The 16,527-nt window shown below is 28.9% G+C and overlaps 1 protein-coding gene across 2 annotated transcripts; it reads right to left on the bottom strand.

Moving 5' to 3' along the window:
- Positions 1–494: 494 nt before the first annotated feature.
- LOC111288016 (uncharacterized) lies at positions 495–14,715 on the bottom strand. Of its 2 annotated transcripts, XM_089759763.1 has the most exons (3): positions 13,413–14,715; positions 12,998–13,082; positions 495–12,278 (listed from the first exon to the last, which is right to left on the bottom strand). In XM_089759763.1, the coding sequence occupies exons 1-2, from the start codon at positions 13,673–13,675 to the stop codon at positions 13,022–13,024; spliced, it is 324 nt and encodes a 107-aa protein (XP_089615889.1). In that variant the 5' UTR covers positions 13,676–14,715; the 3' UTR covers positions 495–12,278; positions 12,998–13,021. The 2 variants fall into 2 exon arrangements, with proteins under 2 accessions (XP_089615889.1, XP_022734491.1); XM_022878756.2 differs by having other exon boundaries at positions 500–13,082; positions 13,413–14,709.
- Between the last annotated feature and the right edge of the window lie 1,812 nt (positions 14,716–16,527).

Genomic DNA, 16,527 nt, shown 5'->3' with positions numbered 1-16,527 from the left:
TTATTGAAGAGTTTATACATGTTATTTTTTAAGAATCTAATCTACCTTCAAGAAATGTGCCTTTTGATAATGATGATATAGGTATACTTTAAGAAAATATCAATGATGCATCACTTGACATTGTGGAGAATAATCAAAAGAAAGATGATAAGTTTCTAGAAGAGCCACAATATACAAAGAAAAAGCCAAATCACCATACAGAAAGAAGATATGTCAAAGATAGTGAAATTATTGGTGATCTAACTCAAAGAAAAAGCCAAATCACCATACAGAAAGAAGATATGTCAAAGATAGTGAAATTATTGGTAATCTAACTCAAGGGGTAAGAACTAGATCTTCTTATAATGTATGTAATTATGTTACTTTCTTATCTCATATTGAAACCAAGAATATAGATGAATCCTTAGGAGATGATCATTGGATATTGGCCATGCAAGAAGAATTAAACCAATTTGAATGAAGCTAAGTGTGGAATCTTGTAACTAGGCCTAGTGATCATCCTACTATAAGTACCAAATGGGTTTTTAAGAATAAAATGGATAAGCATGGGAATGTTATTAGAAACAAAGCTAGATTGGTAGCTCAAGGGTATAGTTAAGAGAAAAGAATTGATTATGATGAAACTTATGCCCCGGTTGCAAGGTTATAAGCCATTAGAATGTTGCTTGCATTTACATGTTTCAAAAATTTTAAACTTTTTCAAATAGATGTCAAGAATGCATTTCTAAATGATTTTATAAATAAAGAAGTGTATGTAAAGCAACCTTTCGATTTTGAAAATCCAAAATTTCCAAATCATGTTTATAAATTGACGAAAGCTTTATATGGTTTAAAACACGCTCTTAGAGCTTGATGTGAAAGATTGTCAAAATTTTTAATTGAAAATGATTTTAATAGAGGGAAGGTTGATACTACACTTTTTATTAAAACAAAATGAAAGACATTCTCATAGTATAAGTTTATATTAATGATATCATATTTGGTGTTACAAATGAAGTTTTTTGTCAAGAATTTGTTAAGACCATGCAAGGTGAATTTGAAATGAGTATGATGGGAGAACTCACATTCTTCTTGGGATTACAAGTAAAGCAAACAAAAGATGACACCTTCATCAATCAAGCTAAATACATCAAGAATTTGCTTATAAGGTTTAGACTGGAAGAATCAAAGCCTTGCACAACACTTATGAGCACTTTTACAAAACTTGACAAAGATGAAGGAGTTAAATGTGTTGACTTTAAATTATATAGGTTTATGATTGGTTCATTGCTATATCTTACTGTAAGTAGATTAGATATAATGTTTAGTGTATGTTTATGTGCTAGATTTTAATCATCACTTAAAGAATTACATTTATCTGCTGTTAAAAGAATTTTTAGATACCTTAAAGATACCACTAATTTAGGATTATGGTATCCAAAAGCTTCATTTTTTGCTTTACATGCTTATTCCGATATGAAATTTGGTGGTTGTAAAATTGATAGAAAGAGCACTTCTGGTACTTGTCAATTGTTTGAAAATATGCTCATATCATGGTTCTTTAAGAAACAAAATAGTGTTGCTCAATCCATAATCGAAGTAGAATATGTAACAGCCAGTAGTTATTGTGCTCAAGTTTTGTGGATTAAGCAACAATTGGAAGATTTTGGAATTACCATGGATCATATTCTCATTAAATGTGACAATACTAGTGCCATCAATCTCACCAAAAATCCAATTCAACATTCTAGAACCAAACATATTGAAATTAGGCATCATTTTGTTAGAGATCATGTTCAAAAAAGTGATATTATGCTTGTATATGTTGATACCTTGCATCAATTAACTGATATTTTCATAAAACTTCTTGGCAAGCATAGATTTTATGCAATTAGAGGTGAACTTGGCATGATGAATGCTCATTGAAATGAATTTCTTGATGATATAATGAATGTTGCAATCTTGATTGATCAAATGTGTATTTATCTAAATATATATATTTTTAAGCTTGTGAATGATTGTATGATGCATGTTTGAATGTTCATGTTGCATGGTTTTTAAATCTTAAAAAAAAAAATTGCTACAACAAAAACCAATCAATCCCCTTTAGACTAGATCGATTGGTTATTTCTCCCATAGCCAAATTCAGGGGAAAACATAGAGGAACCAATCAATCCCTCTTAGACAAGATCGATCGGCTCTCCATCCAATGGCCAAACTTAGTTGAAAACATGAAGAATCGATCAATCTCCCTACATAATTGATTAATCAATCTAATACAAACCAATACCTGATCGATCTCCCTTCATAACCGATCGATTGGGTCATGTATAATGGGCACCACACGCACCATTTTGACTTGATAAAATCAGGTCCCTTCTCTTTTAGTCGATCATTTCAACCCCTTTACCTATTTTTCTTCTTCCCTAAACATACTCTCTTCAAACTCTAGGAGCTCTCACTCATTTTTCAATTAAAATTGATCCCTCTTAACAAAATCTTTTGAAAATTACTTCATTTCTACTTGATTTCTTGCAAAAATCTTCCTTAAAATTCATCAAATCACTTAAAAATCTCCAATTCTTCTTTTCACTCTAGTAAATTGATCCCCTTTTGAAATTATCACATTTACTCATCCTTCTTGCCTATCTCAAACATATTTTACTCCTTATCACCTACAATTACCAATTCTCTCATCAATTTCACATAAACTTACCTATCTCTATTATCTTATAATTTTCATGGCTTCAAAGACTAAAGTAAGTGCTGAAAAAAAGAAAAATCCCCTAAGCGAGGCTTTTAGCTCATTAATAAGGCCTTCCTTCAATTAAAATTTTGTCAATCCAGATGCAAAGGAAATATACGAGACACATTTTGCTTATAGAGAAGTCAAGCATGGAAGGATAATTTCACTTAAATTCTTACAATCTATAGAATTTTTTTACTTACATGCTTTTGAGAGATTTGGATGGATAAATTACTTGTGCATGAATGGACTTTTATTTGAGAATCTAGTGAATGTGTTTTATAGTAATGCTAGTTATATTGAAATGAAAGGGTCAAATAGATACTATCTTGATAGATTTAGAACATAAGTGATGAGAAAAAGAAATTATAGTTACAAAGTAGTTGTTAGTTGAAGCATTCATGCTAGATGATGAGGGAGAAACTAATACAAGGTGTGATATGGTGGAACTAGCTCAAGATATATTTAGAAATAATAATTTGTAAGTTATTCCTACTCAAGTTTCTAGATTATCAATGTATGATAGGTTGTTACATCTTATTGTCACTCATATGTTGGTACCTTTTGGTATTCAATACTCAACCATTATGAAGTAAGATTACTGGTGGATATATAGATCAAGCATCAACAAAAACCAAATTTAGTGCATTTCATTTTCAATGATATGATGAAGGTAGTGCAAAATAAAGACTACACCTTGGCATATAGGTTTACCATTAGTAATTTTTTGAGGAAATTGGATGTTAATACTAGAAGAATAAATAGATGGTGTTCAATAATCCATTTAGTGTTCTTGGTGCTTCTACTTTACACAGTATGGGATATGTTCAAAATACAACAGGCTTATGGGTTAGAAAAACTAATATCGGGGTTGCACAAGAAGAGAAAAAAGAGCATGAAATTTTAGATATTCTTGAACCTCAAGAGGAGCCTTCTACTCCACCATTTGATACCCAAAGAGCCTTAAAAATGCTTATGCTTCAAATGAACAGTTTGTATTCAATGGTTAAGATTATAAACACTCGATTGGAAAACATAAAAAAATTTCAAAATGAGCTAGTTTTTCAAGTTTGTCAAGTGAGACCTGACATTGAACAAGTGTGGGTTGCACAATAGCACATGGGGTAGCATTTTCCTCATTCTCCTTATCCTCATCAATCTTTTCATTCTTCACTCCTCCTCAATGATCCTTCCTAGTGTCATTCCTCATATGTTTTCCCACATCTTTTTATGTTATAAATCTGTCTTTAAAAACACTTTCCATTGTGGTTTGTTATCAAAACTTTTGTATGTGATGTTTATATTAATGAAATCTATCTTTCATCTTCATTATGATATGACTTGTGACATTTGTGGCTTGTAAAATTGATATATTGTTTGATGATTGGTATATTGCTTGACATTGAGATTGGTATGAACTTAAGTTGTCATATGGAGTTGGTGTGGCTTTGAATTGATTGTTATCTCACTTTGATTAACTTTATCCTTTTTGCTATGACAAAAATGGGAGAGATAACGGTATGAAAATTTTCATTGATGATCTTGATGATATTGATGGTATGAACAAATTTCTACTTGATGATATTGATATTGGTTTTGTTTTTAGTAACTTTAAAATTTATGCTTAAATTCAGGAAGAGCTATATTATTATTTAGGGGAGCTTATTTTTCAAATGGAAAAATGTTTTTAAGCAAATTTTTTACTTGATTTTGTCATTTCAAAAAGAGAAAGATTGTTGGCTTTGAATTGATTAAAAGTTTTGATTTGACAAAACAAAAATTTGCCTAACTTGAATCAATCTTTCCTAATCTTAAATTGAACATTTTTCTAGCCTTTTATCTTGCCAAAATTCATTTAGGAACTAAAACAAGGTAACTTCTCAAAACAAAGTAGATTAAGGCACATTTTGATAAAAGAGATCGATCCTCTAAGGAAAGGGACCGATCTCTTCCCTTACCAGATTGATCCCCTAGCTAAAGAGATCAATCTATTTTTCTTTTAGAAGCTAAATTTGTAAGATTTTGATAAAAACCAATCGATCTCCTCTCTGTAGGGATCGACTAGTTAGGGTTTCAAGCTTACCTGATCTATCCCTCCCTTATAGGGATCAATCACTTTTTCACACAATACTCTCATCGTCTAAAATTCCAAAAAAGGGATTGATCCCCCCATATAGGGGATCAATCACCTAGGCATGAGATTGATCCCTCCCTTAAAGGGATCGATCAGTTATTCATACAGAATGTTCTCTTTATTCAAAAATCTAGAAAAAAGATCGACCCCCTATATAGGGGATCGATCACCCAATGAATGGATCGATTAGGTGCATTACCTAATCGATCAGGTAGAGCTTTTCACACATAATTTTGGGCCTTCTCTTAACTGATCCAATCGATCCTTTAAAAGAGGGGATCGATCCCATAATGCCTAAAAAGGCCCCAATAGATATATTTTGTCTGATATTTTTACAAGTTTGAAGTATTAAATGTAAGGCAACGGCTCTCAACTTCTTCTTACCTATAAATAAAGCCTTCCACTATAGAATAAGAGCAAGAAAAGCTAAGAAAACTTATTGTTATTCACCAACCATCTTGTTCAAGCATTAAAAGCAATTTAAAGGGAGAAAAGTGCAGAAAATCCTACTTATATAAGTTTTTCTCTAAATTTTTTTGTCAATACTATTGTGTACTTCAAGTTAGCAAACACCTAACCTTAGAGAGGTTTTTTAAGTTTACAAAACACTTCAAAAACTTTGTATTATGAGATTGTGAGCTTAAGAGAGAGGATAATCCTTAAGAGTTTGTGGTGTTGATTGTGTAAAGCTTTGAGAAGCTAGGTTGTATCTTTCAACACGTAGTGGATTGAACTATTTGGTAAGAGAGGCTAAGGGAGAGGATGTAGGTGCTTAAAGAAAGAATCAAACCTCTATAAATCTTGATGTCCAATTCTCTATCTCTTTCTCTTGTTTACTTTTATTTATTGTATTTATTTGCTTAGATAAATTGGTTTACAGAATTTATGCTTATTAAGTATTGATTTTAAAAATTTTATTATAACCAATTCACTCTCATCTTGGTTTATTTCAAGTTTTTGAGCTAACAAATTGTGTAATAAGAAGTTTATGAAAAACCTTTTTATAAAAATTCAGAGATATAAGAAGCGGTTAAGAATGAATATGAAATTGAGAAAAAATAAACATGATAAAAAAATGTGGCTGATAAGGTGGTTAGCATTTATAAGGAAGAGTTTACCCACTTATGAGATTATGCATATGCAATCAAAGAGACTAGTTCTGGTAACATTATAAAGATGCAAGTGCATAAGCAAATGCCAAAATCTCTACCTATCTTTGAAAGATATTACATATGTTTTATTGCCCTTAAAAATGGTTATCAGAGTGGTTGCAGACTATTTTTAAGGCTTGATGGTTGTTTTCTAAAAGCCTTAACAAAGTTTGAGTTGTTTTATGTTGTTAGTAGAAATGAAAATAATCAAATGCCTTTGCTTCTACCTTTGTTTTTGCTTATGTCTCTGCCTCTGTTTTAGGCTTTGGGTATGCATTTGTATATGTTTTTGAACATGGTTGTGAACTATTAAGCAAATTAGCCCAAATAAGTAGTGTTAGTGCTATTGGTGTGAAAATTAGTCCAAGTTTGCTAGAGTTCGTGGAAGATGTTTTGTAGATTTAAAAAAAAGTCTTAATGGCATGACTAGTGGAGAAAGTGGAAGCCCATTATTAAAGGCTAGATATGATTCAACCCTCATTGGAAAGAGAGCTATTTCAACTAATAGTATAAGGCGGAGGAAAAATAATAAACGTTCATTAGCTTATTCCAAAATGAAGAAAAAAGCCATTGAAAGGGGTGGATTGTATACAAACCTCCAAACAAGGAGACAAATCTTAAATTCAAGTGTTATTATTATGTTTTATACATTTTTAGTTACTTTAGTAATTAAGGATTAAGTTTGTAGAAGTTTTTTAACTATTTTTTGATGTTATAACTTGGGTTGCCAAATCAAAAACTAATATGAATTGGGGGTCAGACAAGCAAGACCAAGAGAAAGATTGTTGATGATGTGGTTTCTACTTAAGAGAGTCAACTTCAAGTTTCAAATTAAAAATGAACAAAGGGAAAATAAAATATTTAAACAGTATTATTTTAAGTTGGTTGTATAACTGTTTTATGCTTTTTTATTTAATATTTTACATAACATATTATTAATGTAAATTAAGTACCTTTACTGTTTAGAACATCTATGTTGCTGAAATGAATAAATATTCTCATCATTTATGTTACAAAACATCTATGTTGCTGAAATGAATGAAAATGTTACAGAACATCTATGTTACAAAACATCCATACCTTCTATTTGCTTAAATGAATGAATGTTCTAATTATTTTTAAAACATCAATTTTACAATTCAAACCAAACATCCATTGTAGGAAGAAGAATATTTTTCATTCATTAAAACATCCATTATACAATTCATTCTTAAAAACTGAAATCATGATTCATATCTATAATCATGATTCATATCTATAATCATGATTTACATATCTAAACCAAGCATACAAATTTTCCCTTCCTATTTTTTTTAATTGAAAATAAATAAACAAAACCTAAAAGTAACAAATATTGATAGAACCAATTTTCATCTCTTTCCACCATCTTTATCTTTCAATTTCAACCTTAACATACTAATTTCTCTCTTTAATGAAAAACTTTCTTTAATAACCTAAGTTTCAACACAATCCATAATATTTTTCTTCAAATTTGACACTTCATTCTTTAATTTTTTGACTTGATCATACAACAACATTTTTCTCTTTCTCAGTTCATTAATGATTTGCCTTACTCTATCATAAAATCTTAGGTCATATCATTAATGAAAATCACGTACAGTTTTTATAATCAACATGAAAATTTTCATCGTCACATTTAGCCTAGTCAATAATATATTGTCCTTTCACAAAAATATAAAAGATTATTACTAGGTATTATTAACATCCATGAAATCTTCTATTAAGGTTTGAGGTTACCCATGAAGTCCACGTGGGTGTCTTCAAATTGCAATGATAGATGATGATTTCTCTTTCATAATCAAATTCGATAGGATAACTAATTATAATGATTTTATAAGATTTCAAATGCAAACACCTATAGCTCGACTCACCCTTTGTTGAATTGAAAATGTAAGAAACAAAAACCCAAAAACAACATTCAAAAACAAAGTCACTAGAAAAGAGAGAGAGAAATCTTTAACCTTAAACCAAATAATTGAAAAAACTTTGCGAAAGCATAGTAACCTTGAAGAGAGAATGCTTGAAGAACTCATTTGGTTTTGAGTTTGTTATTATCAATAGATTTGGTTTTAGATATTGGGTATTTCATGTTTTTATTGTTTTATTATAAATAGTATTTTGCTATCAAAGTATTTTATATTTTTTTTGGATTGGATTTAATAGCTTTAACAAAAAATGTAAACGAAAAGTGGATTTAAAGGTGCATCTAGGCCATAATTGTAACTTAGTCCTTATTTAAAGACATTCGAAAACATTAAATCCTAAATTGAACCAAATTAAAGTTGATATCCTTAATTGAAAAAACACGCAAATGTTAGATTCTTAATTACGCATTTAGCCTAAAATTTTATCTATATCAATAACCACGTTTCTTGTTATAGAAACGTAATCATTAATAAATCATAGTAATTTTTCACCTAGAAACGTAGTAAATGGCAATGATCATGTTTTTTAATTTCAGAAACACTATATTTTTAACATATGAAACATAGTTGATATTTTAAAATAATAACAACATAAATTTGATATTTTTAATATCAATGATGTTTCTTTGTATGCAAATGTAGTAATAGATAAAAACATAACATTTTTTGATATATGAACATGATTGTTATAGATATATATTAAGAACTACATTTTTTATTATGAAAATGCAGTTATTGATAATAAATTATAGTAATTGATCACTTGAAAATGTAGTAATTGGCAATGACCATATTTTTTAGTTTAAAAACATCGTTGATAATAGAAAAAAAAAACAAAATAAACTAACAAATAAACACGATATCAACCATATTTTTTTTAAACAACGTAATAGAGCTTTAGTTAAACCCAAAATTGTACCCTTTCTGTTTCATACAACATCACCTTCTAGCTTTATGATTTCATCTTCATTCAAATCATTTTCGCTCATCTTTATTATTATATGGTTAGTCTACTTTTTGTTTTGTATGATTTGTTTTGTATTATTTGTTTACATCAGATGTCTTCTTGTTATATTATTAGATCTAGGGTAGATCGTAATTTAAAAATTGTTAATCTATCATATGTGTTCTTGCTATTTGTTATTCATTGGATATGGCTTAGATTTCAATCTACCAAATGCACATTATTGTTTTTGAAATATGTTTTCAACATTAACAAAATTTTTTCTTATAACTAGTTATGACTCGTTTATCAATAAGAAAGAAGATGCAAATGGTAACAATGCTTATTTTGCAAATGAACCAAATAGAGAGTATGTTTCAACTATTACTTATTGTTGCTGTGACATTAATTGCTATAAAACTTAAAAAAAGATGTAGAATCATTTATACTGATGAAACTCTTAATAGGCTTTAGATTATGTCATTGAATTTAAACAAGATGGTTTTTTAGAGTGATATACAGAGTGTGAATAATTATAGATTGGATAGGGTAACTTTTGTAAAATTATATCAATTACTTCAAACATAAGAATGATTAAAGACATATAGATATATCTTAATAAAAGAAATGATTATTATTTTCCTTTACATCATTGCCCATCATACAAAAAATAAGATTATGAAATATCAAGTAGGCAAATCTAGAGAGAAAATTAGTATGTTGCATTGAATTTTACTTTGAGACTGTTGCATTCCCTGTTGTTTAAAAAACCAGAATTGATAGCAGAGAAATCAACAGATAATAGATGAAAATGGTTTAAAGTAATGCATTAATTATTGCTTGTACTAAATAAATATTAATAAATCTTAAATTTGTATAATTTATTAATTAGAGTTGTTAGATTTAGGATTGTTTGGGTGCTTTAGATGGAACTTATATAAAGGTGTATAATTATTGCTTGCACTAAATAAATATTAATAAATCTTAAATTTGTATAATTTATTAATTAGAGTTGTTAGATTTATGATTGTTTGGGTGCTTTAGATGGAACTTATATAAAGGTGAATGTAGGCTCAGTTGACAGGCCTAGGTATAGGATTAGGAAAAATGAAATTGCTAAAAATGCTCTTGGTGTTTGTACACTAGACATGCAATTCATTTATATTGTACTAGAATGGGCAGGTTCTACAGAAGATGACAGAGTGCTTAAAGATACCATTACATGTCCATGAAAAAGATTGCTATGCATATATCGAATTTATCTGATAACTAAATTGAAATAAATTTTATCCATTCTACGTCACTAATTATAATTAAATATATGGTTAGGGGATAAGCTAAAAGTTTAGAATTATTAGATTTAGGTAGTATATATTTTTTAGTTAATCTGCCTATAAAATCTTTAAATTTTAGACTAGCAAATTGTAATACAATCATTTTATACTCAATGGTATGTTAAAACATTCCTATAAAGAATAAAATAATACATTGGAATAATGTAGTGTAATTGCATTCTATAAGCAAAAGACATAAAAAAAGTAATAACTTTTATTTGATTAATATAACTTACCACAATTGATTCTCAAATTTGGTTATTTTGCTTTGCTAGAACGTTCCTCCAACTATTGTAGTTAATGGATATCATCTCTCGGATGAAACATCTAAGAGGGCTAGCCATCTTCGACCCACTATTAAGACAAGTTGGTTATTGGTATTGAACTAAACATGTATTTTTATCCCAGTTGCTTGAAGCAACTTAAATCATCCCTTAACTTATTTTTTTTCAAATGATGTGTCAACCAGATGGGTTAATGATACATGTTCTTTTTCATATTTAGTTGAAGTAGACATATGTTCTTTAGAATCCATTATATCAATTTATCTCTACAAACAAATATGAAATGGAAAAGAAATATACTTCAAATACCTTAATATTTGCTTTGTTTAATAAAATAAGCAATAATGAGAATTGATTTGTTACTTGATACAAAAACAATATCGATGACGACAACAATTGCTATAGCGATTTGATAGTATAGTGGTCATTTAGACATAAAGAAAAATGTCGAGCGATGCATTGATGAAGATAAGAGAGACTTGTTTACAGATTTAGGGAAAAAAGTGTATACAAAATATCAAACACTACATTTATAATAGCAAAAATGTCATGCTTGTTAAATAAAACTTTTTTATAATTTGTCAAACATTGCGTTTATAATAGTAGAAACTTCATGTTTGTTCAAAGACTGTGTGTATTAAACTTAAATGTTGTGCTTGTTTATTTGTCAAACATTGCATTTGTAATGCCAAAAATGTTTTTGTTCAAAAACTATGTTTACAAAACCAAAATGTTGTGCCTTTTTTTTTTTTTTTATCAAATATTATGTTTATAATGATAAAAACATCGTGTTTGTTATTTATTATGGCGTTTATATAATAAAAACGTCATGTGTCCTTTATTATATTTTGTTTTTTTTTGTTCATAATATATGAACTTATTTTTAGTAATGAAAAAAAATGAAAATCTTCTTTATTTTTGTTATTTAATAGTTGTTACATGTTCTTTTTAATAACATAATTAGGAGTTGTAATATTTGTCATGTGATATTCATATTTAATGAAAGATATTATAGTAAAAACCCTTTATTATGTAATCTAAAATTTCATAAACCAAATATAAGAATCTAACATTTTCATAATTGGAAAAATCACTCCTTATAAAAAATTGACTCTTTTTCTAATATCATTCTCTAAAAAATCTTAAATTTCATGAATCAAACAGGGCCTAAAACTTTTTCAATACTGTTTTGTAACTAATCCAAAATTTGATGAATCCCAAGTTTTTGAAAATCCGCCTCCAAGTTTATACGAAGACAAGTTAATTAGTTTAATATTTCTTTATAAAAAGTAAAGTGACAAACAATTCAATCAAATACAAAGCATCTTAGCAATCATGTTTTGTGTTGATGCTACAGGGGCGTGTGCATTTATGCTATGATTGTGGTAATGAGCAAAGATTTCGATGACTTGTCTTTTTTTCTCTGTGAATTTGAATAGCGTAAAATATTAATTATTTATGTATTTGTCTGATATTTTATTTAAATAACTATATGTTATAATTTATATTGATATAAAAATAACAATTTTATTTTTTTATTTTGTTAAATTTATATATAATTTTTAATAAAATTTTAAATTATATCATTTTCTTATTTTTATTTATATCATGTTTCTATTTTACATTTTAAATTATTATTAAGTCTACTTACAAGGATACGCAAATTCCATAATAGTGTCAAGTTGGTTATGACCAGCTTGTTCAAATTGTAAACTTGGAATTTTCTGGGAATATTTCAGTTCCAAGCCTGCTTCATTGGCACTACATGTCAAGATCAAACATAGCAACTAGAACAGTCAGGCTTTCAAAGGATTTCAAGGTTAATAGAAGATTTTTTGATGGAAAATAAAGAAAAAATTTTGAAAAATTTATCAGCTTCTTGGCGTGCAGTTTTTCCCCTATGATTTTGAGCTCATTCGGTCACTAGATTCACTTACCAAGGGCAAGGGGCCCCCAATCAATAACACATGCACCTAAAAGCAAGAAGAAACATATGCACCTGTTCTGCAATATTTGTGACCAATTTGCTTTTGTTTTACTTTGAGGGTGGGGTAAGGAAACGATCAAAAATCCAATTAAAATCCTAACTGGAGAGGGGGCCCTGCCTTCTCTCCCCATGCCTCATATTTAAAGACATTGATTGAACAATGAAGACTCTTGTGGGCACTAATTATGCAGTAAAAATCATTTTTCGTGCATTCCTTAACCATAAAAGAATCTAGCTACTTACACAAAACTGTCGGCAATGCATCTCTATTTTTTTTTTCAAATGTTATTTTTTAATAGTAATTATATGAATCAATTAAATTAAATTCTAAATTCACATTTCTTTGAATAAATAGTAGATCACTAATTTGTTATAGTTAATCAGATGTGGGGTATTGCATTTTGATTCATGTTGCATTTGTGAGGATAAAACTTATAAGAAGTTTTGTAGGTGAAATTTGTGAAATTTCTTTATATTTATAGAAGGGGTTTACCTATCAGTATCAAGGAATGTTGCTTCATTGAATAGCACAAACGCAAGAGTTCCTAACTCCCTCGAGCTCTCCATCATCTGACACACTTTTATGATAAAAAGAAAAAAAGAAAAAGAAAAAGCAAGGAGTCAGAAATACAAAAAATTGGAAGCCGGAGCTTTAATTGATCAATTGAATCATGCAGTAATTTTTAGCAGATTTAGATTCAAATTTCAATATATATATATATATATATATATATATATATATATATAAGAAAGTAAGTTGGTTTAGCCCTGAACTTACCCATGAAAAGGGAGCTCAGACATATTCAACATTTACCCATGTTAATGAGATTCCTTTAAAAAGAATTAACCCTTGTCTATCTTAGATTTGAATTGGAGTTGTAGGTGGATATGTAAATAGATAATATTACCTTGGCTCAAACTCCTGGACATGAGCAATGTCTTTTCCATGAGCATCTGGCCAACTTACTTTTCTCCTTTCTGTCGTTAAGAGATTCCCCAGATCTACTATTGTACTAGTTGTTTTCTTGAGATTACTCTTGCGAGTTGGAATTAGTTCAATGTTGTGAGGTCCATTAGTCCCACTATTACTGCATCTACTGTTGCTGCTACCACCATTCCTGATCCTGTCTTGGCCTAATTGTAATTCCTCATTATTACCAACTTCTTCCATGACCCCATCTTTAATATTCTTTCCCACACCAGACCTCCTCTTGATGTTGCTGCCGCTGCTACTGCTATTGCTTCTGTTGTTTATTTCTTCACCTTTGCTATCCAGATTCCCTGATGGTACATAGCAAGAGCAGACTAGAGCAGTGCACCTGTTCTGTGCCGACGCCGCCAGGAGTACAGCCCCACCCAAAACAAGCTTATATATATGTCTTATTTCATCATACCATAGCCATGAACCCTGCTTTGATTATTATGTCTATTTGATCAACCAAATAAAAATGGTGAAGAAACAGCTTCATGTATATGTAAATATATACGATTTATGAGTACAACTTTGATTTACATAGAAGAATAGGAATAAGAAGATGTGGTGGAATTTTTAGGTTGCGAAAAGATGGATGGATGGCTGGATATAGAAGGCAAGTGCAATTATGTTTTCATATGGGCAGCTTCCTCCACTCAAAGTTGTTTTCTTTTGCTTTTGCCATCAGCACTCATTATTGAGGTGAAAATGAGGTGAATCAAAAAAGGATTGGATTGCTCATCACCCCCAACTTTTGACTGTTTTGTGGGGAGAATATGTATTCATTGTTTGAGTTAATCTTTTTTCTTTTCCTTTCTCATTTTGTTTTGCTTTTTTCATGGCATGAGAGCCTGCAATCAACAAGTGGCAAGAGAGGAAAAATTATAGTTTCACGGGACATTATTGTTGAAAAAAGGAATAAAGAGAGAATTGTATCTAAAACTTCTTTTTGTTTACATTATATAAATTCATTGTGCTTTTGCTTTGCGTTTTTTTTTTTAATTTTTTCGGCAAGTGTGTTTTCGGATTGAGGGCGGCTTAATTTGTTAGGGCTTAAAGGAAAGCTTTAAGAGTGCATTTAGGGGAATCTACAATTTTTTTTTTTTTGAAATTTTGATGGTGAATATTTGTTTTTCATGTTTGGTTTAGAGTAGTTTGATTATGGAGAAAATATTAGATTTCCAACATTATTTAAAGTCTTCTTTATTTTTGTTATTTAATAGTTGTTACATGTTCTTTTTAACAACATAATTAGGAGTTGTAATATTTGTCATGTGATATTCATATGTAATGAAAGATATTACATTATAGATGCCTTAATTGATATCAATTAAAGCATTTCTTCCTACTAACACTTTAATAGATATAATTAAAGAGTTTTTTTTCCTACAAATACCTTATTTTATCTATTCAAATAAAGTGTGTTTTTTTTATTATAAATGTTTTATTTTATAGACGATCTTTTATAATTTTTATAAAAGCAAATAAGGTATTTGTTTGAATAAACATCTCATTTGGTATATATTTTTTTAATATATTTACAAAAGTAAATAAGACATTTAGCTCTTTCAAATGTCATAATTAATTTTGTTTTATATTTTAATTAAACAATTATGACTTGATATCTAGTTAAACATCATAATTGGGTATATTTAATTAAAAAATTAAAATCTTTCTTTTCTTTTGCTATTATAAGCATCATTTATTGTTTGATTTTTTTTAATTAAAACAAAAGGAAAGGATATCTATAGCTTGTCAAGGAGATTATTTATTGATTTTCCCACTTTCCTCATATATTAGTTTTAATCTTTATTTATTGATTTAGAGATGTTATGAGATGAAAGCCTATAAAGCTTATTTGAATTTAAGAAAATCACAAACATTTCACTTATAATTTTTTTTATTGTAATTATGTAATTAGTCAATTACAATAAAAATATGTAGGGATCCACCATTTAAAAGTGTGAGTTTTACATAATTTTTTTTATATATTTTATGCATTACTAAATTATAATTGATTAATTATACTATAATAATTATAAATGATATGCTAAAAAAATCTATTCAATTTATTTAAAGTTGAACCTAACTTAACTTGATTAAAAAAAATCAACAACGGAAACCATCCACACTGAATTCAAAATAATTCAAACTAAAATAATTACAATGTCAAAGTCAAAAAACTTATTACCACTTCGTCATGATCGGTGTTTCAATTTTTTTTTTATAAAAATATATGTTCATTATTTTCCTGTTCTTCATTTAGGAGCTTAATTTAGCAATCTGTTCAATTCAATAGTAAGTCACTTCATTATCAAAAAACAAGTTTACTTCATTTTCACTTATTTTCTGTCTTTTTAGGTACATTTGGACAAAGATGCCTTGGTACAAACAAAATAACTCAACTCAGGCATCTATTTGATCCAAACCGCGAGTAGGAGATCCTGAGACCTTAAATTTCAGGTTCAAATTCTATCATTTGTAAGTTTGATCTAAATTTATAAGTAAGATTTTAGTGTATTAATTCGTTAATTTATTGATTGATTATTTCCTTGATCTTTTATACCAAATGTAATAGTCATATCACATATTGAAAGCTATTTAAGTGTAATTGTAATTGTAATTTTTGTTTGCACATATAATTAATTTCATCTACAATTAAAAGAAAAAATACCCCAACTAGATGATGGATTAATGGTGCTACAAAATTTAATAATTGATCCAAACCACCATAAATTATCATATGGCGACCGACATGTGAGTGGTCGATTTTCGACATGAATCGTTGTTGATGAGGTTACCAAAACCTTAAATTTCTAGGCAAATTTCTCAATAATGTTTGTAGGAAAGCATGGTTTAAATCCAAGACCATTGCCATTTGAGTTCTAACCATCAGCTGCTACGATCAATCTAGCCCTTTCACGAGCAATAATATATACCCCATTAAAGGCAATGCAATTCCATATTATTTTTGCTCTTAAAACTACCTTTGGACAATGTAGCTCTATCAAATTGTATGTTTCACCCCTATCAGAAAGATACATTGAACC

This window comes from Durio zibethinus, chromosome 4 (assembly GCF_047325235.1).
Source record: "Durio zibethinus cultivar Kanyao isolate XHJ-2024 chromosome 4, ASM4732523v1, whole genome shotgun sequence".
Classification (NCBI taxonomy): Eukaryota; Viridiplantae; Streptophyta; class Magnoliopsida; order Malvales; family Malvaceae; genus Durio; species Durio zibethinus.
The sequence above is the reverse complement of the archived record's forward strand: the minus strand, read 5'-3'. Positions and strand labels throughout refer to the sequence as shown.

Excerpts from the sequence above, each read along its gene's own strand:
- LOC111288016 (XM_089759763.1), bottom strand. The coding sequence starts at position 13,675 with ATGGAAGAAGTTGGTAATAATGAGGAATTACAATTAGGCCAAGACAGG. Across the intron at positions 13,083-13,412 it reads GTCCAGGAGTTTGAGCCAAG|TGTGTCAGATGATGGAGAGC; the intron begins GTAATATTATCT and ends TTATCATAAAAG.